This window comes from Neoarius graeffei, chromosome 26 (assembly GCF_027579695.1).
Source record: "Neoarius graeffei isolate fNeoGra1 chromosome 26, fNeoGra1.pri, whole genome shotgun sequence".
Lineage (NCBI taxonomy): Eukaryota > Metazoa > Chordata > Actinopteri > Siluriformes > Ariidae > Neoarius > Neoarius graeffei.
In genome coordinates, this window is record NC_083594.1 from 3563185 (window position 1) to 3586788 (window position 23604).

The 23604-nt window shown below is 40.9% G+C and overlaps 2 protein-coding genes across 3 annotated transcripts in view; one reads left to right on the forward strand and one right to left on the reverse strand.

The window, feature by feature from the left end:
- Window positions 1–23604, reverse strand: part of LOC132873925 (membrane metallo-endopeptidase-like 1) — a 50396-nt gene that overhangs the window by 26188 nt on the left and 604 nt on the right. The window contains exons 2-3 of the mRNA XM_060909748.1: window positions 15783–16133; window positions 13987–14066 (exon numbers count right to left, since the gene is read on the reverse strand). Of these exons, the coding sequence (XP_060765731.1) occupies window positions 13987–13994 (8 nt within the window). The 5' untranslated portion in view covers window positions 13995–14066; window positions 15783–16133. The remainder of the gene's footprint in view (window positions 1–13986; window positions 14067–15782; window positions 16134–23604) is intronic.
- The window catches only part of miip (migration and invasion inhibitory protein), a 41108-nt gene continuing 34487 nt past the window's right edge, over window positions 16984–23604 (forward strand). For both annotated transcript variants that reach the window (XM_060910622.1, XM_060910623.1), the window contains exon 1: window positions 16984–17248. In XM_060910622.1, coding sequence (XP_060766605.1) covers window positions 17233–17248 — 16 coding nt within the window. In that variant the 5' untranslated portion in view covers window positions 16984–17232. The remainder of the gene's footprint in view (window positions 17249–23604) is intronic.

Genomic DNA, 23604 nt, shown 5'->3' on the forward strand with positions numbered 1-23604 from the left:
TGTGTTTTTTTTTTGTCTTAACATCGAGAGAGAGAGAGAAAGAAAGAAAGAAAGAAAGAAAGAAAGAAAGAAAGAAAGAAAGAAAGAAAGAGAGGCTGGTGAGGAAACGACTGTTTATAGCTTCTGTAATGTATGCAAGAACAGGAACTACCTTGTTTTGCAGACATTCCAGAACATAACTGTAAATGGATAAAAAGAACCTGATTCTTTATTAAATTAAAAAATTGCCATTGTTGGCAAATTGCTGTGATATAAGACGAATAAAACACTTGATTATTTTTCTACACAACACAAACATGAAACATGTGCTGTGCCTCATTAACAGACAAAAGAAAGGCAGAGTTTAAACGAGAGCATGTTTAATTTGTTCCCAAAATAAAAATAAACGATTAGAGATTTATTCGCTGTGTTTTGTCTGACTGGCGTATACACTTTGAATTAGTGCCTCAGTGAAAACAAGCTGTAAAAGCTTTTTTAAATTAAGCTATTCAACTGGAACGTTATTGTTAAAGGGCAAGTTTGTGCCGTTTTGCTAAAAGCCCATATTATGATTGTTACAGAAGATTAAATGTTCTCAGAAGAGCCGCGAGTCTGAGAGCCCTTTATAAACGAGTTTATTAATCATTATTCTCGAGGGTTGTTTTGCTCGGTGTGTTTTCCCTGACAGATCGTTTCCCCAGTCAGACTTGGGGAGAAAGATTGCTGTCTGATTATTCAAGAGCTGCATCATCACTGAGCCAAACCGTAAACACATCGACAGCCTCTTAAGATGGACTTCCATCTTCATTTCATCTTTTTTTACATAAATAAAGGAAATCTAACTCTGTTTTATGGAAATAATTAAAGAATCCAACTGTTCTAAGGAATCTTTTAGAGCTTCAATTTACTCGATCCTGAAGCTAGCTGAAAACTACACTCTTCTGCTCTTCTTTTTAGCTAAAGCAGCAGTCAAAACGATAAAACTGTCAAATTTGAGTTTTGGATTTGCAAACCTAGGTTTTGTGAGCCAAAAGAAAATGAGAAAGGAGAAGGCGTGGCTATGGTCTCTTTGTCTCTGTCTTCCAGCCTTTGGATTAGTCTCTAACCACCAGAACGTCAATCATCTTTTATGTCAGAAATAAAACACTGTGTCATAGTGTTACAGGAAAATAATCAACGTGGTGGTGATGAAGCAGAATTACTGTTATCACCCTAAACTTGATTATAATTACTATAACAGCTCGTCCACTCTGTGGAGTGTTTCTCCTCTTATACCACACCATTGGCCAGTGTTTACAAATTTATGCATTAATTCAAGAATGCCATACTTTTTTTTTTTTTAGAGCCTGAGCACCAGAGGTGCATGGCCTCCGGTGTCCATTGGAGGGCGCTGCACCGAGGTGCAAGGTAGAGCCCTGCACTCCCGCGAGACCCGACGCAAAGCAGTGCGGCGCGGGACAAATTTTGAAAGCTCATTGCGGGCGCGGGCGGGAGGGGGAGTGCACAATGCGGGAGCGGGCGGGAGAGGTGATAAGCTGCAGTCCCGCTAACTAAAAACATGTTTAAAATAAAATTTATAAATTATTAATTTATGTCTATCATATATAATTTGTGCTGGATATTTTATTTGGCATTAATAAAAACATTTTAAGATGCCTAAATTTGCGGATGTGGTCTAATCTCGCGTACGTTTCCGATTCCTTTCCGCTCTTCCGTGTTTGAGATCTCCGATCATGGCAGAAGAGCAGAGCTCCTCTAGTGAAGCTCACAGTGCTTCAGAAGGAAGTGCTGCTTTAAAAAGAGGTACATTTACCGTTAAAAAGTCAAGAGTCCTGAAATCACTTTGAACTGTGTTGGTTCAGACCAAGTTGGTACTACAGCTTTGGGAAACAGTCGTTTGTTGGATGTTAGTTAGTTCAAACTTGCATCGTACCATATTGGTTTAATGCTAACTTGGTTGGTTGTTTGGGAAACGCACCCCTGAACGTGAGCTGTAGATATTTATGCTCAAATCCACTCAAAGTAGGGGGCGGGGCACCATCACGCTGTGTCTTTAAATTATATTAATTTCTTATAGGCCTACTTGTATTTCATAGAATGTAAATGTGAGGAGTGACATATAAGCTATGTGCAATGTATAATATTCTTAATATCCACTGTAGATGTTGGTAGGTGTGTTGGGTATCTCTGTAAAGCCTCAGCTGTGCATGCCGCCTGGCAACGCGCACCCTCGCTACGTGCGCTAGGTGAAGGATCGGTCAGTGGAGAGCTCAGCTAAGCTCGGCATGTTTCATTCCCCAAGCCAATGACAAGAACTTTCGTGAGAAATAACGCGAACGCCTGCATCATGCGGGATTTGCGGGCGGGAGCGGGACAAAATATGGCGGGAGCGGGACTGAAAATCATAATTCTTTGCGGGAGCGGGACTGAAAATTCTGTCCTGCGCAGACCTCTAGTGCAAGGCCCTGTTGTTTTCCTAAGGATTCCTCTTCTGCTTCTTCTCCTTATTATTATTATTATTTTTCCTCAAGATTTGGCCATTTTTGAGGTGGTTCCCATGGGTGAAAACTCATGAACTTTGGTGTACACATCAGTCCTGGCCACCGCTACTCAGGGATAGAGGCTTGGCCCCAGGTGTGTCCGGGGGTCTCAATAGCGCCCCCACATGTCATTGAGACTTTTACCCGGTATATAGTTTCACCTATCCGTGCCAAATTTGGTAGGTGTGTGTGGTGGCCCAAGACAAACAAAACTGCACTGTACATTGCATTAGCCATACTCAACAGGAAGGGAGTTATTGTTTTGGTTTTGTGTGTTTTGACATGCGTCACATTTTGACGTTCTCCTCTGAGGCAATTTGTTAGATTCATGCCAGATTTGGTGTACCAGAGGTGCTCGCTCCCTTCCTTGGTGCTGGTGGCTATATTTATCCATTTATAGTTACACTGAATGTTGTCATTGGAACATCCATGAAATAAGTTCCTGTTCTCACTTACGGCCATTCTCTCATCATTTTTTCTTTTTCCTCACTCAAAGGACAAAAAAACAAACAAACAAGCACAGCTTGTCATGTTACCAAGAAACCGCAAAAAGTGTAAACTCCTCTGACCTGAAGATATCAGAAAACTTACAGCTTTCCCTCTGACACTGAAGACTCCTTCCTTAACTGTTACATGAACGTCTCCTTATACGTAGCAAACTTCACCACATCAACAATCATGCACGTTTTTAATCAATTTATTTCAAACATCTCCTGCGAAAGAGCTGTTGCCGTAGAAACGATAATGTATGAGAAGCTTCCGAATCCACGATAAATCATTATCTCCAAAGAAGGTGCTACTCTGTTCCGTGCTCAGGCAGATACGGTGATGTAATCTGAAGTCAGGAACAAACCTCCGAAAGGTCAGCGTTTGAATAGAGAGGAGAGAGTTTCTCCCTTTTCCGTCACGTGCTATTGTCCTGAAGAGACGTGCCACTGTTGTGTTTCGAACGAACTCTGTCTCTGTGTTTAATACACAGAAACCTATCATTACCGTTTTTGTTACCAAGGCAATATGGAGATGTGGCTGTGAATCCTCTGGACTGTGAGTTGACCTCTCTTCAGGAAACACCTACTAAGAAGACATTTTTCCTCAGAACTTGGATTAGATTTAGTTTTAATGTTTCCGTTAGTATTGGAGTGAAGTCATCAGAATATCACCTTACAGAAAAGTCACACAAACTTCACGTGAGAATGATCGCACAGGGCTTTCAGACAGTCGATATGTTATGTTCCAGACAGTTTCACAAGTTGTGCAGGTATTTTTATTCCCCCTCATATGATTCATTTTTTTAACATAGGATTGTTTTAAATACACAATTTTTAGCTCATCGGGCTGTGGGCCAGGCCGGATGAGCTTATGCGATCACGCGTCGTCTGTCTACAATTTACAAAAATCGCTACTCCTCCTACAGGATTGATCAGATTTCGATCAAACTCACACGCAATGTTCCCCAGGTGGAAGTGTGCATAAAAGCTGTTGAGATGGTGGCGCCACCTGTCATATTTACGATCTTATGGGCATCTGAAATTTTTGGGTGACTCATCACATTAAACGCTACTCTTCGTAAACTGCTGGGATGTTTTCACTGAAACTCACCCAAAAGACTCTAAAGACACATTCCAACAAGAATTGTTCACCAGATGGCGCCACCTGCCATGGATGCAGCTACACAGGAGTCACATGCAATTTCACAAAAATTGCTACTCCTCCTACAGGACTGATCAGATTTCAAACTCACACACAACAGCAGTGGCTGGTATGAGCTCCAGCCTCAGGGCCCGTTTACACGAGGAAGCTGTCGGGTAAAAACGACTAAATATTTTATCGGAAGTGCCTTTCGTCTACACGGGGACGGAGTTTTCGAGGCTGAAAAACGGAAAAAATTGAAAATGCCTTCCAGAGTGGATAAGTTAAAAACAGCCCCCGTTGCATATCCGTCTAAACTACCCAATACGCGAAACTCTGCTCGGATCTGCTCACGTCGGGTACGCGTTTACGTCATAGTAAGAGCATGTGTGGCAGCGGGGGCGTGGTCAAGCGCCGGTCTGTGACAGGAGGGTGGAGTCAGGGAAGGTAAGTGGCAGAATCACTACACCTGATGTCACTTAACCTGTGTTTGTGTGTCTTCCCAGTGACCGCGCCCTATTTAAAGAGGGAGATCAGAGACGCTCATCCCCAAGCTAGACGCCGGTTGCGCGTGTGTCTGTTGGTTTAAAAATCTTGTTAGACTGAAAAGTGTGGCAGTAAAGCCTATTTGTAAACCTGATCTCTGTCCTGCCGTCCTCTGTGCTCCACCCACTCATATAGAACGGCTACAGCATGTCTGATTACATCGATCCAATGGACCTTCAAGCTGCTCTGGCAACCTCACGAGTAGCCATAGGCAGAGTAGTCAAAGTTTTCGCGGCGCAGATGTGCAGATCAGACAAGACGGAAGACGTTGCGCATGCGTGCAGACATAGCGGAGGTCTTTCACAGCACCACTAAGCCGCCTGGCATGCACGTCCAATTGAATTCCACACATTTATGCGTCACCGTATAGACGCAGATTTCCTCCTTGAAAACGGTCGTGTAGACGCGGAAAAAAGTGAGAACGAAAACGGACTTTTGCGTTTTTGTTTCAGACCGTCCCCGTGTAAAGTGGGCCTCACTGAGGCGATTTTATTCTTCCACAATTAATTTTTATTACACTTTTTTTTAAATACACAATTAATTGATTTACACACAAATGTTTCACATTATTGATTTATTCACACATGATTTCCTTCACATTTTCTTTATCCTATTTTATTCACATGATCTCATTTGAGTTAACATGCAATTCCTGGGCACAGTATGTTGAAATGTTCGTGTGAAAAACATATGATCACGTGTGAAATTCATGTCATTTTTCATGGTAAGTGTGAAGCTCTCGCGACTCTGTAAGCCTGCTCATCTACTGTGTGTTCTCATTTGTCTGTGTCCGGCTAATCTTCCTTATCTTAATAGCATCCCAACCCTATCAGCCTCCAAGCAGGGAGCAATCGACCCAAAATGTCTCTTTGTCAGCCGGCTCGATAGCAGCCTGCCTCCGGCAACCATCCCTTCGACTCAAATCACTCGAAACCACCTGTACATCCATATTTTCTCATGTCGGTGTCATGGTGAACTTCTTTTTAAGAGTTCCACTTTCACATGGCTGCATTGACACTGTTGTTCAATTTACTTGATATGTCTTGTTCTGAAAATCGTGCTGAATGTAGCCATATCATGCTGAGCAACCATCAGGACACTGCTAATGCTGAGATCAGACAACACGATACGATATTTTTGTCTTTCATGATGGTCACGATGCCAGATTAGACAATCACAGGGCCGTAAATTCTTGCCATGTCTCGCACTGCAAAAAAATGATGTCTTAGCAAGTGAAAATATCTTGAAAATAGTTTAAACGATCTAGCATTCCCTATTAGAAGAATACAAGACACCGATTCTGAGATTATTAAACCCAGTTCTAGATTGCAACCGACTTATTCTAAGATGTCTTATCAAGTAAAAATATCTGTCTATGCAGCAAGATAATTTCACTAGTGTTAAGTAATTTTCTCCTCAAATTCAGTTTTCAATTTTTTGCAGTGTGGTCGAGAGATGGCACTGCAAAAAATACAAATCTTAGGAAGTTTATTTGTCTATTTTCAAGTTAAAACATCGAGCCACCCTTATTATAAGACATAATTGCCCAACAAGCAAAACCTCATTTAGCTAGAAAGGCTAGTTTTTAGACAGTCCATCTTGAAAATCTTGTCTAGACAAAATGTCTTGAAAAAGTCTTATTTGGAGCACCTTTGAAAATAAGACAAGTTTTTTTTTTAAACAAGTAAGTACATTTTGGACATTTGTCAAATGCGGTTCATCTTGTTTCAAGAAAAAAAAAAAGTATGCTTGTTTTGGGAATAAATGAACTTTACTGAAATCTTTGAATCTAGTGCCCCCAAAATGCACCGTTGCTTTGGCGTTGTGTAAGCACTGTAAGTCAAAATGCGTAGACTTTTTTATTATTATTATTTATTTTTTTGGTGCCTGAGGTCCTGGGGAAGTGGAATCTTAAGAGATGTTTTAATGTTTGAATGTTGAAATGGGAAAAAAAATAAACTTGTTGCAATGCTACACGTCGTCAACTTGATTCAAGATAGTCTCTGGTCTCATATCTAGAGTATTTTACTAATTACAGGTCACAAAAGGAGAATCTTTTAAGCTAGCAATGCTTAGTTGTAGAATTTAACAATCCTAATATTAGTATATTTATCTTAAATTCAGTTTTTACTGCTAAGACTTTATCATGAACTTAAGTGAATTAAGTGAGTGTCGTGGCTCAGGTAGGTAAGGCGCCATACCATAAATCCAGGAGCTGGGTTTGATTCTGACCTGAGGTCATTTCCTGCTCACTTCCTGTCTCGACACTGTCCTATCCAATAAAGGTGGAAAAGACCCCCAAAAAATATTTTTTAAAAAATGGCTAAATGTAAGAAGTACGATCTTGTTATAAGAACTATTTTGATGATTTTGAGTTAATCAGATCTCGCATAATAAGTTCCCCAATCTTATTTTGGAATTATTTCATCTAAAAACAGGTTAAATTTTTCATCTTACTTTAAGAAATCTTACCAAGTCAAATTTGACTAGTTCCATTGACAGATTTTTTCACCTGATTCAAGCAAATATGCTTTGTTTTAATCTTTTATTTCTTATTTTTGAAAGGCCATTTTTTGCAGTGGGGAAACACTACAAGTTTGACTCCCACCAATCATTGTTCACGTCCTTGCATGTTGTTGGGGAGAAGGGTCAAGAAAATGTCAATCAGTGTGACAGAAGGAACGTCAAGGAACATGTCGTAGGAGTTGTTGAACTAGGAGGGAAAATACAAACAATTCTGACATGCTAGACTTTTCTAGACTTTTCGTCAGGGTGTCGTGGGACGTCCCAGTCCTTTGATTATGTCACAAGGCTTATTCGTCATTCCTGACGTTCATATTCAGTCCTGATGCTGGAAATCGTGTCAAAATCAGTCTGAGTTTGTGTAGTCTGATCTGAGCATGAGACGTCATGACGCAGTTTCTTGTCATTACCTCCAGGAGGTTATGTTTTCTCCTCCGTTTGTTTATTTGCCTCTTCCCAACCTAACTCAAAAAGTAGTGAATGGATTTTGAGTAATGGTGTTCCATGGGCCAAGGAACAACTGATTAGATCTTGATGCAAATCTTCGGCTTTGGCTCAGTAGAGTATGAAGTCTACTGAGTGCCCTTCCAATTTATGCATTTTTTTGTGTGTGACAGAACTGAAGAGGGCCAGCATCATCAATCACACTGCTGACCCTCCTCAGACCTTTATCCATCCTGCTCCTCTCTCAAACCCCTCACGTCCACATCCTAGTGAAGAAATTTAATCATAAGCATTATTTGAATTGGATTAGTTCTACATCGTATGGTGGAGTAATGAAATCATTACTAGAGTATCTCTGGGATTTTAGTCCCGTCTGAATTCATTGCATCAACCTTTTTTTTTTTTATGGACCATCTGTGTATGTGTTTGGAAAGATTACACCATATTTGACCTTCTGTAAAACAAGCAGCAGAAATAACCCCATCTGAACTGACATGCTGATAAAGATTGTATTATATTATATACACACACAAGTGTTTTACTGGGAAATACACCACTTGCATTTTTCATCCGAGCTCCATCCTGGACATGGAGAACCAAAACCGTGACTTAAATCTCTATCTGTCACTTGTGAGGAAATCGATGAATTGTTTTGATAAATTTGGGGACTTTGTTTGTAAATGTGTCAGTATAATAAAAAGAAAATCACACATTGGCTTGAAGATATGAAGTTTAGCTTCTTGTGTTGAAAAACTTGCATTTTTCATACAAAATACATTGCAGATCTGAGTGACATATTTAAATAATATTGTCTGGCTTTTTTTCGTGGTCTATCAGATATATTCCATTCAGCGAGCATGATACTGAACGAGTCGAAGATGAGTAGCTGAATGGAATATATATGATATACCATGAAAAAAGCCAGCCAATATTATTAGGGGGCGGCACAGTGGTGTAGTGGTTAGCGCCGTTGCCTCACAGCAAGAAGGTCCGGGTTCGAGCCCCGTGGCCGGCGAGGGCCTTTCTGTGCGGAGTTTGCATGTTCTCCCCGTGGGTTTCCTCCGGTTTCCCCCACAGTCCAAAGACATGCAGGTAAGGTTAACTGGTGACTCTAAATTGACCGTAGGTGTGAATGGTTGTCTGTGTGTCAGCCCTGTGATGACCTGGCGACTTGTCCAGGGTGTACCCCGCCTTTCGCCTGTAGTCAGCTGGGATAGGCTCCAGCTCGCCTATGACCCTGTAGAACAGGATAAAGCGGCTACAGATAATCTCATCTCATTATCTCTAGCCGCTTTATCCTTCTACAGGGTCGCAGGCGAGCTGGATCCTATCCCAGCTGACTACAGGCGAAAGGCGGGGTACACCCTGGACAAGTCGCCAGGTCATCACAGGGCTGACACAGAGACACAGACAACCATTCACACCTACGCTCAATTTAGAGTCACCAGTTAACCTAACCTGCATGTCTTTGGGGGAAACCGGAGCACCCAGAGGAAACCCACGCGGAGAACATGCAAACTCCACACAGAAAGGCCCTCACCGGCCCCAGGGCTCGAACCCAGGACCTTCTTGCTGTGAGGCGACAGCGCTAACCACTACACCACCGTGCCACCAAGACTGAAAGTATTGTACTGATAAATGTCTTACTGGTAATGTCTAACATCCAGTTTTGATCCAGTTTGAGCTGTTTATAGGAAAGTGTGCAGATCTGAAACCCCAGAATTATTAAAGGTTCTGACTGCAAATTTGAATTCTGGGTAAAAGGTTCTATTTCTATTGCTGTTGGAGTTTTGAGATGTTTTGCTGCTGCTGCACACGCACTGTGTATCCTGTGTGTAAATGTTTTGCTGAGATAAAAAGCGTCCCACGTTTTACGATTCTGGAGATCACCGAAGCAAGCGAGTAACAATATCACGTGACCACCGTGGGGCGTGTCGGACCTACTTTTAACCAAAACAAGTCAGCGTGGGCAAACATGGCAGACTCGGCTCTCCCGCCAGCGGAAAAGGAAAGAAAAACCTGCCTAGTGAGTGCAACTGCAAGATAGAGCAAGGTTAGACGACGTGTCATTTTTCTGGACAGATAACTAAATCATTCTAGCTAGCGCTTAGCTATCTTAGCCTTAGAACTCCATGGTAGCGAGTATGGAGTTATACACCTAATGTTTTGATCTTACAGAGAAAGAAACAATAACACAAAAGCAGTAACAGAGAAAAGATATATGTATTCGTCTTTTGTCTATTTCACAGGTCTGTTCGCAAATGTCAACCACAAATTACATCCCTGCTACTCAAAACTCTCCGAGGTCGATGCAGAGTCACGATGTTTTCTCGGTGGTGTTGTCATCTTGGTGTGACACAGTTTCAGAGTTATACTAATTAGTTAAAGCTTCTTGCGTTCGGCCATTTCCTGTTTCTGTAGCGCCGTATTGTTTACCTCAAGAGGGACGAAAATGCTCCCTAAATGGAGAAAAGCGACCCTCAGGATGATCATCAAAATGATCACATCTCATTCAAATAATATTGTTCTTGTGAGACAGAGGAAAATGTCATGCACAAAAAAAAAAAAATCAGATTATTTTGCAGTCGGGGCGGCATGGTGGAGTAGTGGTTAGCGCTGTCGCCTCACAGCAAGAAGGTCCGGGTTCGAGCCCCGTGGCCGGCGAGGGCCTTTCTGTGCGGAGTTTGCATGTTCTCCCCGTGTCCGCGTGTGTTTCCTCCGGGTGCTCCGGTTTCCCCCACAGTCCAAAGACATGCAGGTTAGGTTAACTGGTGACTCTAAATTGAGCGTAGGTGTGAATGTGAGTGTGAATGGTTGTCTGTGTCTATGTGTCAGCCCTGTGATGACCTGGCGACTTGTCCAGGGTGTACCCCGCCTTTCGCCCGTAGTCAGCTGGGATAGGCTCCAGCTTGCCTGCGACCCTGTAGAACAGGATAAAGCGGCTAGAGATGATATGAGATTTTGCAGTCAGTACCTTTAACTGGTTGGGAAAATGTTCAGAGAATCTGGCAACCCTGTTACAAGCTGCCAAATATCGCCATCTGTTGGCTCAACAAGGACAAGTTCAGTTTTCAAAAATAATCCTGAACATCAAATCCATCGAGACAGATGTTTGAAAGAAATATTCTATTCTTCTAGTAGATTAGTAGATATTCTTGAGTTTGACACTGAAATTTATTTACAAAATAAGAAACTAAATAGTAGGCCTATAAATATTTGGTATTATTGGACACTTTAATTTTTTTTTAATTGCTTGGTCGGGGGGGCGGCGTGGTGGTGTAGTGGTTAGCGCTGTCGCCTCACAGCAAGAAGGTCCGGGTTCGAGCCCCGTGGCCGGCGAGGGCCTTTCTGTGTGGAGTTTGCATGTTCTCCCCGTGTCCGCGTGGGTTTCCTCCGGGTGCTCCGGTTTCCCCCACAGTCCAAAGACATGCAGGTTAGGTTAACTGGTGACTCTAAATTGAGTGTAGGTGCGAATGTGAGTGTGAATGGTTGTCTGTGTCTATGTGTCAGCCCTGTGATGACCTGGCGACTTGTCCAGGGTGTACCCCGCCTTTCACCCGTAGTCAGCTAGGATAGGCTCCAGCTTGCCTGCGACCCTGTAGAACAGGATAAAGCGGCTAGAGGTAATGAGATGAGTGTAGCAGTTCATAGGGGTGGGTGGAGCACAGAAGGACGGCAGGCCAGAACTGAGTTCACAAACTCTTATTTTTACTTTTCAGTATTTCACTCTCTCAGCCACACACGCCCGCACACGCTCCAGTCGTCTGGTTGGGGAGAGAGCTCCCTCTGCTCTCGCTCTGTCTCCTTAAATAGGGCGTGGTCACTGGGGAAGACACACAAACACATTAATTAACCTCAGATGCAGTGACTCCGCCCTCCAGTCACAGACCGACGCTTGACCACGCCCCCGCTGCCACAATGAGATAAAATAAAGTGCAGGTGCATAGCAGCATGAATGAATTATATTGTTATTTGTGCTTGTTAGTATTTAAAGTGCAAATTGCTTATGGAAAAAAACTGAATAGCTCATGTGATGTGAGAATGAATCTAATCTGGACTCATTAAATGTTTCAGTAGGTGTGTTTTTGAAAGATTTTTACATTTCTGCTTTGTTTGATAGTGATGGGAAGATGACCTGCAGCAAACAGCTCTGAACCAAACCAACCCAAATCCTTTGAGTGGAGAAACTCATTGGAGAAACCTTCCTTCTTTGAGCTTCCACTCTGGGCAGAACTGACTTGTTCAGCAGGAAAAAAGCTTTTTCATTCGCCATGTGTTTGTTCAAAGCCATGGCCTAATGGTTAGAGACACAGCTTTGAGATCAAAAAGTCACTGGTTCAATTCCCTGGACCAGCAGGAATGGTTCAACTGCCCTTGAGCAAGTCACCTAACCTCCAACTGCCCCCCAGGCTGCTCTGTACGGTATGTCACCCTGGATAAAATAAGAGTGTCTGCTAAATGCCATTAATGTACAGCAAATTGTTTGAACTTTTTTCCTTTACAGGAACATCAGCATAAAATTATTAAGCATCGTTTAACGTGTCGACCAGTCAGTTAAGTTTTTATTCTCCTAAACATTAGTGTGTTAACAGTGAGGAGTTGTGATGGACCAGTGATGGTGTTTCTCCAGCAGAACTCGATCTGTACTAACCAGCTTTCTTTTAATTTCTTTGAATAACCTGATGACAGAAATCATATTTCTGGTTTGCACGGCATTTCAGAAACTGTGGGGTTTAATCAGAATATTAACGTGCCTGAAAAGGCACTGAATGCAACACTTAAATGAGACAACATGGAAAAACATACATTCATGTTTTTTTTTCTATAAATGTAGAAGAGTGTGCATTCAGATTAAAGCTAGACTGCTTTTCAGATTTTTCAAGTGTAGGTCATAAAAAGAATTTTCCCCCCGACACCTAATTATTTTTGTTTAGTGACGGAAAGCTACTGAATTCAGTAGCTTTCACACAGACTTCCAATTTTATTAGATTTTTTTTTAAGAGAACAATTAATGAATTCAGAGCCACATGGCCCTAAATTCTCCGCTATTTTTTCCTGCTTCACCGTGACCCAATTCAAGACACTACATCATGCATCATGTGGTGGGCTTTCCCCGTTCACGCAAGGCATTATGGGATACAAATTTGAAACAGGAGAGAAAAATGGAGGACGCGAGTGTGCGAATGAAACGTGAAAGATCGACTACAGTAACGGAAAGAAAGCGAGAAGAAGAAAAAGATGTTATGTTATATACGAAGGAAAGGAAACGTGGGACCAAACTAATAAATATTGGCGCTCAGCGAGCACCTCGGTGTGATCAGCTGTTCGTTTAGCGACAGAATGATGGAACTGTCAGTGCACGCTCAAAGGGAAACCTGTAGATGGCAGTAATGCAACACTGTGGATGCCAGCTGCCGTAAAACCCAAAAGAAGAAGAAGGTAAATTTGCGCATGCGCACACGGACTTCCTCTGTCTGCTTGACTGTGCCAAGCAAGCGATTTCATGCACATTATTTGCTTTAATCCCCTCAAATTAAATAACTTCCCAGCCACAGAATGGCCTGATATTTTTAGATATTACAGAAATAAACATTTCACAATGACCACATTTCAGAGGGAACTAAATTTCACTGATTTTATGAAATCGAAAGGCCGTCTAGCTTTAATCTTTGTTTTGGAAATGGCCTGAAGGTTTGGCTTGGACCTGCTGTGTTTTACAGAAGTGACCTGCTTTACTTGGTATTGCAGAGAATTAATTAGAATTCTGATTGAACCATCAAAGTTTCCAGAATTACTGGTGTGTGAGTTCATATTCAGATTAGATTAAGATGACAGATTACTTGTATGGGCATTTCCGAGAGGAGAGCCCGTACTGAGGGGTATATATGAGAACGTGAAATGTACCAGAGTATATCATACAGTAAATCAACCAACAGATGATGTGTGCATAGGAAACTTTCAATTTTTGTGTACACATGTCCCTTTAGGAGCTCTGTATCTACTAAATCATATACTGGTGTTCATAAAATAGTGAAAAATACTTTCTGACATAAAACACCAGTTTGTGCAAATGTTGTTGCAAATATTGTGCAATCAAACCCAAAGTCCTTTCTTGTCTTTCCTTACAGATATGTGATGCTTGAAAGAGTTTTGTAACGAAGGTCTTCCTGGACATCTTGTGTTCCTTCGCAACATAACATCTTTTCTTCTCACTTTCCGTTACTGTAGTCGGTCTTTCATGATTCATTCGCACACTCGCATCCTCCATTTTTCTCTCCTGTTTCCAGATCTTACTTAGTTTTGGCATGTATGTGCTCTTACTCACTGTGACATCACTGATTGGGCGTGGCCAGAGGTTTAACATGTCTGAAAGTTTAGATCTTGAGAGAAGAGCAGCTTTGTAGTCTTGAAAAAGAGAGAGAGAGAGAGAGAGAGAGACTATACATTGTTTGATGTAATTAAAAAAATTTGCAAAATTTGTAGCCGGAATTTGAGAATTTGAATGTGAAAGTACGCATAAATATAAAACTAATAAGATTTCTGTTAAAATTACAAAGAAAAACATGACATTTTTATTAATAATTGTTAATAATAATAATAATAATTATTATTATTATTATATAAACCTTTATATCATGAGCTGCATATTTAATTACAGACAATTGTCATTTTACATAAATTTGCATGTAATTTAAGAAAGCAGAAAAATATGTATAAATGTATAAATAATATTTTTTCTGTACGAAAATGAGAAATAAATATAATTTATCATTATTGGGATAATACTTCAGACCAGAAAACTACCATAAAATTTTTTGAGTTATTTCTTGTAAAATTGGGATTTTTTTTAAACAGTGTGATTTTATTTTATTTTCATGATTTTTCTAGATCCCCAGCTGACGCTTCAGCCCCATCAGCCTGTTTTATTTCTGAGTAATCAGTGTTGCCAAATCTGTCCTAATTACTCGTTGTGTTTTTCTACAGTAAATGTGATGTCTGATTATCTTCCAGTCACAGGGGGAAGAATTCAGGAAGCAGGAGGTAAATTGTGGACAGTAGGCTCATGATGAGGATGAGGGATGAGGTTTAGTGAGTGCTGAGTAATATCTCCTTCAGCTTAAATCACAGCATGCTTGTTTTCTTAGCATACACAGTGTAGCCTTAGTGAATAAACAGTGACCATGCTCACGCACGAACAGACACTTTTTACATTTTTTCTGCATGGACCGCCGTGTGTGTGATTACATTTAAGCAACACATGCAGATGGATGTGATGATGTCCACCTGGATGGAGCAGGGATCTGATGGCCTTGATCTTTAAAGGATATGGGACATGGATTTTTTTCTGGGCATAATTATGTATAAAGGACATAAGAAATGCCATCTAAATCACTGCAGGGCGTCAAAAATGTGAAAATCATCACATTATTCAAGTTTTTTTTATACATCAGCGTAAAACAAGGATTCGTTAATGAGCTAGGTGGTCACGTGACTCGTGACATAAAAACTTTCCAAGGAGCCAGCGCTTGGGAATCTAATGTAAACAGGTTACCGAAATGGACACCATCGACAGTGACATTCCCGATGTTTCACAGAGATGTGAAGTTAGACCCTATCAATTCGAACCGATAGCTGGAAATTCACATGAACATGGATCTTGTCTTTACTCTGACGGGTCAGATGATTCTGAGAGTGAGAGTTCATTCAGTCCCCATGATAGATTAGGGATAAAATTAGCTCATGTTTTAAGTCGTTCAAATTCTGTAAAGCTGCTTTGCGACAATGTTTATTGTTAAAAGCGCTGTACAAATAAACTTGATTTGATTTGATTTGAAACTGAAAGCAGTCGGCTCAATAACACTTCCTGGTAAGTTAAAAACAATTCTGCTCAAAGGCTAATGATCTGTTGAAAGAAGTATTATTTTTGTATCATACATTGAAAGTTCATCATAGATCTAGCTAAAGTCCGTTGCAAGCTAGTTTTTTTTGCTGATATTTTTCGAGATTGATTGAGATACAATGCTTCCAGAGTCCGAGATGAAAACATTCAAAATGGCGAAACGAGTCAGAATTATGATAATCAATAATTGATACACCCAAAATTATAATACTAATCCTTACCTCGGCTTTCAGTCGCTTAGCGAATGCACCTCGGCACTTTTCCGCATGAGGCCCATGGTAAAACCACGCTTCCAGGAGGGGCTGCCGTCTGCCTCCCAAGCCGGCCGAGAGCGCTCCTCGTCGGGCACGGCCAGGCGGGCGAATGCCCTGGTTCGTCCGCCCTGTCTAAAAAATAATGGTACAACTCTGAGTGAAGGTAAATTTGGCTTGGCAATTAATTTCGTTCAGTACCTGAGTATTAAAGTTGAAAGAATCCTCTGTGAAATGGTCCGAACACAGTTTGTGGGAAACAGTAGGTGCAAAGTTTTTTCTACGGCAGTAGTGAGCCCACACTTTCCTCAGCTTCGGGTCCTTGGGGAATGCAAAAAAAAAACTTACTCCAGGGCATTTCCCATTGGAATTATTGCAACCATAAGCAGCACAATACACCATGATGTCCAGTGTATGATGTCCAATGTACTTTAAAGACTATAAAAACAATTTTCTTGTCATCCACTTCTCCATTCATCTACCCGCTTGTGCTGTGCCCGAAAGTTTTTGTGATGTCTGATCACGTGACAGCGGCTCTTCCGGTTGTAGAAAATGCATATCGGAAGTCGAGCAGAAATGCCATATAATCATCACGAATATAACGATTTTGTATTTGTTGATGCAATTAATTCATATTTTTAATGGAAAGAAACTGATATAGCGTGCATTTATGTTTCATGTCCCGTATCCTTTAAGCGGTGTCGTATTCTCACTCTCTCATGTTCAGTCCACTGTTTTGTCCTGGTCAGATCCACACACACAGATTTACACACTCGTTCACATCAATTTATCTGAGGCATGTTTTTGGGATGTGGGAGGAAACTGGAGAACACAGAGAGAACCCAACACAAACACAGAGAGAACATGCAAAACTCCACACGGAATGGAACCTAAACTAAACTTGAACCCAGGACTCCACTGGAGCAGCAACGTAACCTTCTGTGCCAACATGCAGCCCTCTTTACTTTGTAATCATTAATCCTAAGCTGTCAAGAAAGAAAGAAGGGAGAGAGAGAGAGAGAGAGAGAGAGAGAGAGAGAGAGAAAGAAGGGAGGGAGAGAGAATGAAAGAAGGGAGGGAATGAAGGAGAAAGGAGAGAAAGAAGGGAGGGAAAAGGGAGAGAGAGAGAAAAAAAGAAGGGAGGGAAGGAAGGAGGGAGAAGGGAGAGAAAGAAAGGGGAAAGAGGAAGAAGGGAGAGAAAGGAAGGAGGAAGTGAAAGAGAAAGAAAGAAAGTACCTGTTTTGCTATGCTTTTATAGATTTCAGACCTTTTCCTCTTCACCTGAGGGTTAACATCAGGTCCAAATCTTGGCTCTAAGAAACTCCCAAGATGACTCAAGACTCCTTTAATCCCTGCTGATGCCTCACCCTGCATTAACACAACGCAGCTCAACTGTTTCGATGACCGCAGCGTTAGAGAGATGATGAAGCCCCCAGGTTTGTATTTTCTTCTCTAAAGCAACATTCATCAGTGCAAATGTTTAACTTTCACCCTGAACGACTTGCAGATTAATCTTTATTGTTAACGTGACCTCCGACAGCATCCACGATTTATTTTGTCATGAAATTTTGAGCTCCGGTTTCAGTGAAATTTCTTTGATTAAAATGTTTGTGTATTTCCACTTGAGCCTCGCCTTGGGGCTGTGGGGATTCGTGATCCCTCAGTTGTAAGAGCACTGCTGAGAGTCATGCTCCAACAGGTTTGGGCCTCTTAGATCCAGCAAAGGGAAAATGTAATCCTACAGCGTACAGACATTCTATACAGCTGTGTGCTTCTAACTCCGTGGTAACAGTTTGACTGAAGGTGTGATGGTTGTGTGAGGCCCTAAAAGGTTGTGATGGGCCCTATGGTCTCATCTCTTTGTGTCCAAGTATGGACTCGGGACAAAATCAATTGAAATCAATCCGGACGCTGTAACAGGAAACTGCAAAATGTCTGTACAGTGTAATCACATGGGGAAATCATCTGCATTAAACTAAACCACAGGCTTTTGCCACTGACAGACGCATAACGTCATAAGTGTCTGACAACATGGAAATGATCCCTACAGAGATACATCTATGGTGCTGTGCAAAAGTCTTCGGTACATGTAAAGAAATGCTGTAGATCAAAAATGGCTTAAAAAATAATGAAATGAAATGTTTCAACATTAAAAATACTATGAACAGTAATCAGTGAGCCATAATAAATGAAACAAAGTCAGTATTTGGTGTGAGACGACCCTTTGCTTTAAAAAAACCCCCAGTAATCTCCAGTCCAGTGAGGTCAGTTTTATGCGGAAATGATCTGTAGGTTTTCCTGAGCATCTTCCAGAACCAGCCCCAGTTCTTCTGGACACTTTGACTGTCACACTCACTTCTTCATTTTACACCAAAACCCAGCAGCCTTCATTATGTTTTCTTTTTTCATCTGAAAAGTGCTCTCTGATGGAATACGCTGCTCAGATACATTACAAACAGTTTTTTCCCCGTAAGGCAAGGCAAGGCAAGTTTATTTATATAGCACATTTCATACACAATGGCAGTTCAATGTGCTTTACAGAAGTAAAAACAAAACAGTAAACAATAGAGAAATAAAATTACATAAAATAATATTATCTTTATTCTAAAATAATTAATTAAAAGAATTAAAAGAAAATAATAAGAATTAAACAACAGTAGAAATAAAATATTAAAATTCCAAAAAGAAAAAGGAGAAAAAGAAAGAGAAAGGGAAAAAAACTAGCAGAATAAAATAGAATAAAGTTAAAGTAAATTTAAAACATGCAGAGAAAGTAAAGATTATAAAAAATGTAAAAATATTAATTATTTAACAGAAAGCATCTGAAAACAACTTGGTCTTTAATCTAGATTTGAAGCTGCCAACAGCAGGAGCATTTTTAATGTCCTCTGGCAGTTGGTTCCATAGCTGCACTGCATAGTAGCTAAAAGCTGCTTCAACACACTTTGTTTTAACAACTGGTTTTAATAGTAAATTTTGCTGCTGCGATCTGGTAGATCTGATTGGGTTAGGCCGCTGCAACATATCAGAGAGGTAATTGGGCCCTGTACCATTTAGAGATTTGTACACCAGCAGCAATGCTTTAAAGTCAATTCTATAGCTTACTGGAAGCCAGTGAAGGGACCTTAGAATTGGAGTAATGTGCTCTGTTCTTTTTGTTCGTGTGAGAACCCTCGCCGCTGCATTTTGAACCAGCTGAAGTCGTTTGATGGTCTTTTTTGGCAGGCCTGTGAAAAGGCCATTGCAGTAGTCAACCCTACTAGAGATGAAGGCATGTATTAGTTTTTCCAGATCATGTTTTGACATAAGTCCTCTTAGTTTGGAAATGTTTTTTAGGTGATAAAATGCCATTTTAGTGATTGCTTTCATGTGACTGTCAAAGTTTAGCTCGCTGTCAATGAAAACACCAAGATTTTTAACCATTACGTAATATTTCATTTTGTGCTGGAACCCCCCGACCGTCTGGAACTCTAAAATGTTTTTGTAATGTTTTGACTTGATAATGCAGAAGTCATAAAATTAAAATCTACAGTATAACAAAGTTTGTATGAAGAAAAAAAATAGGGTGCCTAAGACTTTTGTACAGTACTGTGTGTCTGCTAACCTCAATAACTGTAAAGGAACTGGAGAAAATGACTGTTTCTGCACTCGTTGTTTTACTTTTCTCTCCTTCCAGTCTCTGACAGTCCCATGTTTGGTGCCTGTAGTCAATTATGACATGGGGCTGTTTTCTGATGTTTTCTAACTCAATATTGGGCAGATTTCAATTGTTTTTGGCCCTCGGGGGGATAAAGACCCAAATAGATGTGAAAACAGGGCCCAGGTTTAAAAAATAAAATAAAATCTGGAATTTTCCTTTAATGGCTTAACTCAGCTGTAATGTGTCTGTGCATGTGGCCATGTTGAAGATTAAACTGTACAGAATGTAATAATTCTCTTAATAATTAACTGGAATGCAGGCTGTTTTAGTCACGTTTAGGTTTTAGGGTCACGTTTGAAAGTAAACTTTGACTTTTTTTTTTTAAAATACCAACACAAAGGCTGTACAACAAAACAAAACCAAAGACAATAGACAGACAGTAGTGCATAGACAGTGAATACAAGAGATGTGTAATGAACAAAGTGAAGAGGTGGATTTTTAAAGTGCAAAATAAATCCTTAAGTGATTTATACAGTATCAGTGATTTGTTGTATATACCATACCAGTCAAAAAGTTTGTACACCCCTACTTTACTCATTCATAGGTTTTTATGTATTTTGACCATTGTCTACACTGCAGAGCAATACTGAAGACATCAAAACTATGCAACATCTGGAACACACACAAAATCATGTGACAAACTAAAAGTGTTTAAAAAAAGTTTTTATATTTTAGATTCTTCAAAGTAGCCACCATTTATCCCCCCTTTTCCTTCCCCCTTCTTTTTCCCCACCTTCCCACTTTATTTCCTCTCCTTTTTTCCTCTTTCCTTCCTCTCATCTTGTTCTCTCTTTTCTTCTCCCTTTTTCTCCCCCTCCCCTTTGCTTAGAGGCTACAGGAATGAAAGACAGGACAGGAAATAAAGGGATATTTTAAAAAATTAGAATAAAGATAATAGACATAAAGGGCGGCACAGTGGTGTAGTGGTTAGCGCTGTCGCCTCACAGCAAGAAGGTCCTGGGTTCGAGCCCCGGGGCCAGCAAGGGCCTTTCTGTGCAGAGTTTGCATGTTCTCCCCGTGTCCGCGTGGGTTTCCTCCGGGTGCTCCGGTTTCCCCCACAGTCCAAAGACATGCAGGTTAGGTTAACTGGTGACTCTAAATTGAGCGTAGGTGTGAATGTGAGTGTGAATGGTTGTCTGTGTCTATGTGTCAGCCCTGTGATGACCTGGCGACTTGTCCAGGGTGTACCCCGCCTTTCACCCATAGTCAGCTGGGATAGGCTCCAGCTTGCCTGCGACCCTGTAGAAGGATAAAGCGGCTACAGATAATGAGATGAGATGATATACCACGAAAAAAAGCCAGACAATATTATTATTATACATATGCATTCCTTTCGGGTGTTCAATGCGTCTTTCTCTTTCAAAATTCTCTCAAAATCTTCTGTATTTAACAAAGTAAACCTCATGGCCATGTTTGTTTACAAATTGTCCCACTCACTCACTCACTAGCATGGAAGCGTTACGTCTCTGATGTGTGATGCCATGTCTTGACAACCATGCAATATCGTAAACCATATTCAACACTCATTCTCCATTGGGTAGAGTGATGTAATACACGTAGGATGAGCGACATGCTAACAATATTGCATGCTATCAAACCAAATGACTGAAACCCGCTAGAAGGGAATAGAACACGTTTTTATTCCATCGAAAAAGTGTCCTGAATGGATAATAACCTATTTTATTGTCTTGTTACATTTCAGCTTTAACCTTTTGGAAACATTTTTCATTTGTAGTTAAACTGTAAAACAGTAATACTTTTTCCACTGTTTATTATTATTATTATTATTATCAGGGCCGCGGCAGCTTTGGCTGGGCCCGGGACAAAATGCTCTGAATGGGCCCCCCCCCAGGTCAACCCACACACACACCCACCTCTCTTATCTCAGTCTCTACTCACGCGATTGGGGTGCTCTTGAAGGAGCAGCGATGGACGGGGGATTTCGGGCAGGGCTGGAGGCGAACATAGTATACTGTGCGTGCGTACTGTCCAGTGTGAAAAGCAGAGAAGAACACACCGCTCGAGAAACGGCGGGATATGATTGCGGGCTAATGTGAATATTCTTAGCTTCAATCAGATATATGAAACACAATGTTATTAAGCCGTTGTGGTTATGAAATGATTCAATGCCTTGTGTGTTTGATATGGTGTTCAGTGTGACTTGCTCTCCCCTTGTTTGTAACATGAATTGCGTGCCACGCGTGGCTTGGTTGGGGTTACTTTACGGGGCTGGAAAAAGTTGGCTGTGTCTTACCTGGCTCAGCTGCCCCACTGCCTTTGCTAGTACCTGCTGCATCATCTGAATCTTTTTTAAAATATTTATGCAGTGAGCCCCTGAGTCTCTTGGTTTCTTCCTTGCTTTTCTTTTCTTTTCTTTTCTGTGCTCCTGACTTGTGCATGTTGGCAAATGGCACGCACGCTGATTGTCGAAGCGCTATGATCGAACGATGTCGGTTTTTTCCCCTTAATCAAAGAGTCAGACCAAACCATTTTTGCATTAGGGGTGGTAGGGGGTTCTTGACGCCTTTTTCAAAGACAATAAAGGCGAAAGATCTAGAAATCATTTATTGAATGCAAATATAGCACATTTCTCCCCCAAATCAACACATTTTGAAATGAAATAAAAAAATCGCAACTAGGGCTGTGCCGATAGACGATGCCATCGTCCATCGACGATGGTGGTCATCCATCACGATGGAGAGCCACCATCGTGATACCACGCCCCCTCCTGTCATAAACATGCATATACGGTATCATCTGGGCCTATTTAACCTAAAAAGTTAGTTTTTTGTTAGTTTAGTTAGTTAGTTTTGTTTAATATATAAATATATTATATAACATATATAAATACATAATTATATAAATCATTATAAAGTAATATCCTATTACCGCTTGTTCACGTAGGCTATGGTGCAGGGACGTGCTAGTGAACATAACGTGGTTACACAAATACAGTATGCTACTAATAATAAATTTCGACTTCATTTTTTAGCCTACACTATACTTTTAATGTAAAATTTGTCATGTTGTTCAAACAAATAGCCACTATTAACAGTCGGGAAATATTTCACCTTATCAAACGGCAGTGAAGCGCAGACTTCGGCAGAAGTCAAATAACTTTAATCTGGTAAACAGGCCTACTTTCAGACTCAAAATGGTCCACTCTAAGCCATAATGTAAAACCAAATGGAAGAATGAAGGTGATTCTGATAAATGTAAAGACAGTAAAAAAAAAACAATATTAAATCATGATTTTAAAAGCTGGCGCAATAATTCAAACACTAATAAATTGGAAAAATTAGCGCGTTCAAGTGCGCACTAAAGGCCGAAACGCATCTTCAATTGATATGGTGTAAATAAACAATGAGTAATAGCTTAAGTGTAGTTAGTTTGAATACTAGTCTTTCATTGTTAGAGCAGATTAATATCTTGCCGTGATCAGTGAGTGCTCGGGGAGGTTCATTTCCACCTGCGCTTTGCGCAGCTCATTTCTCCGAAGCCAGCTGTGCGCAAACGCAGTGTTGACTGCTCGGCAAACTCCAAATGCTCGGTCTGTACTGGCCCTCTGTTGCGCAAGCGAGTTGGTTATGGCCAGGTTCAAATTGCGCCCAAAACAACTTAACCACGGCCATTTCAATTGCCTGATGGCTGTGACAATATTCGCCCCGTTGTTGCAGGCGATCTTTTTCTCGTCTATTTTCCATTCGGCAAGTGTCTCGCGCAATGCGTCTTCTAAATTGTCCGCTGAATGCGTCTCTGGCATGAAACTCGTCTGCAGGCATTTGGACTGCATTGCCCACTCTCGGTCCACATAATGTACGGTAGCTGACATAGGGCATCATGTTGCAGCTGGACCACATATCCGTTGTCAAGGCCAAATATTCCACATCACCTAGCGCTTTTTTTTCCTTTACGTGCCAAAGCCTCGGATGAGTATCTAATACTTTTAATAATAATAATAATAATAATAATAATAATAATAATAATAACGTGGTATTAAAATCCCCCCCGCCCACGATATCATCGTCCATCACGATGTTTGCACTGTAAACATCGTCGATGCCAATTAAGGGGACATCGCACAGCCCTAAT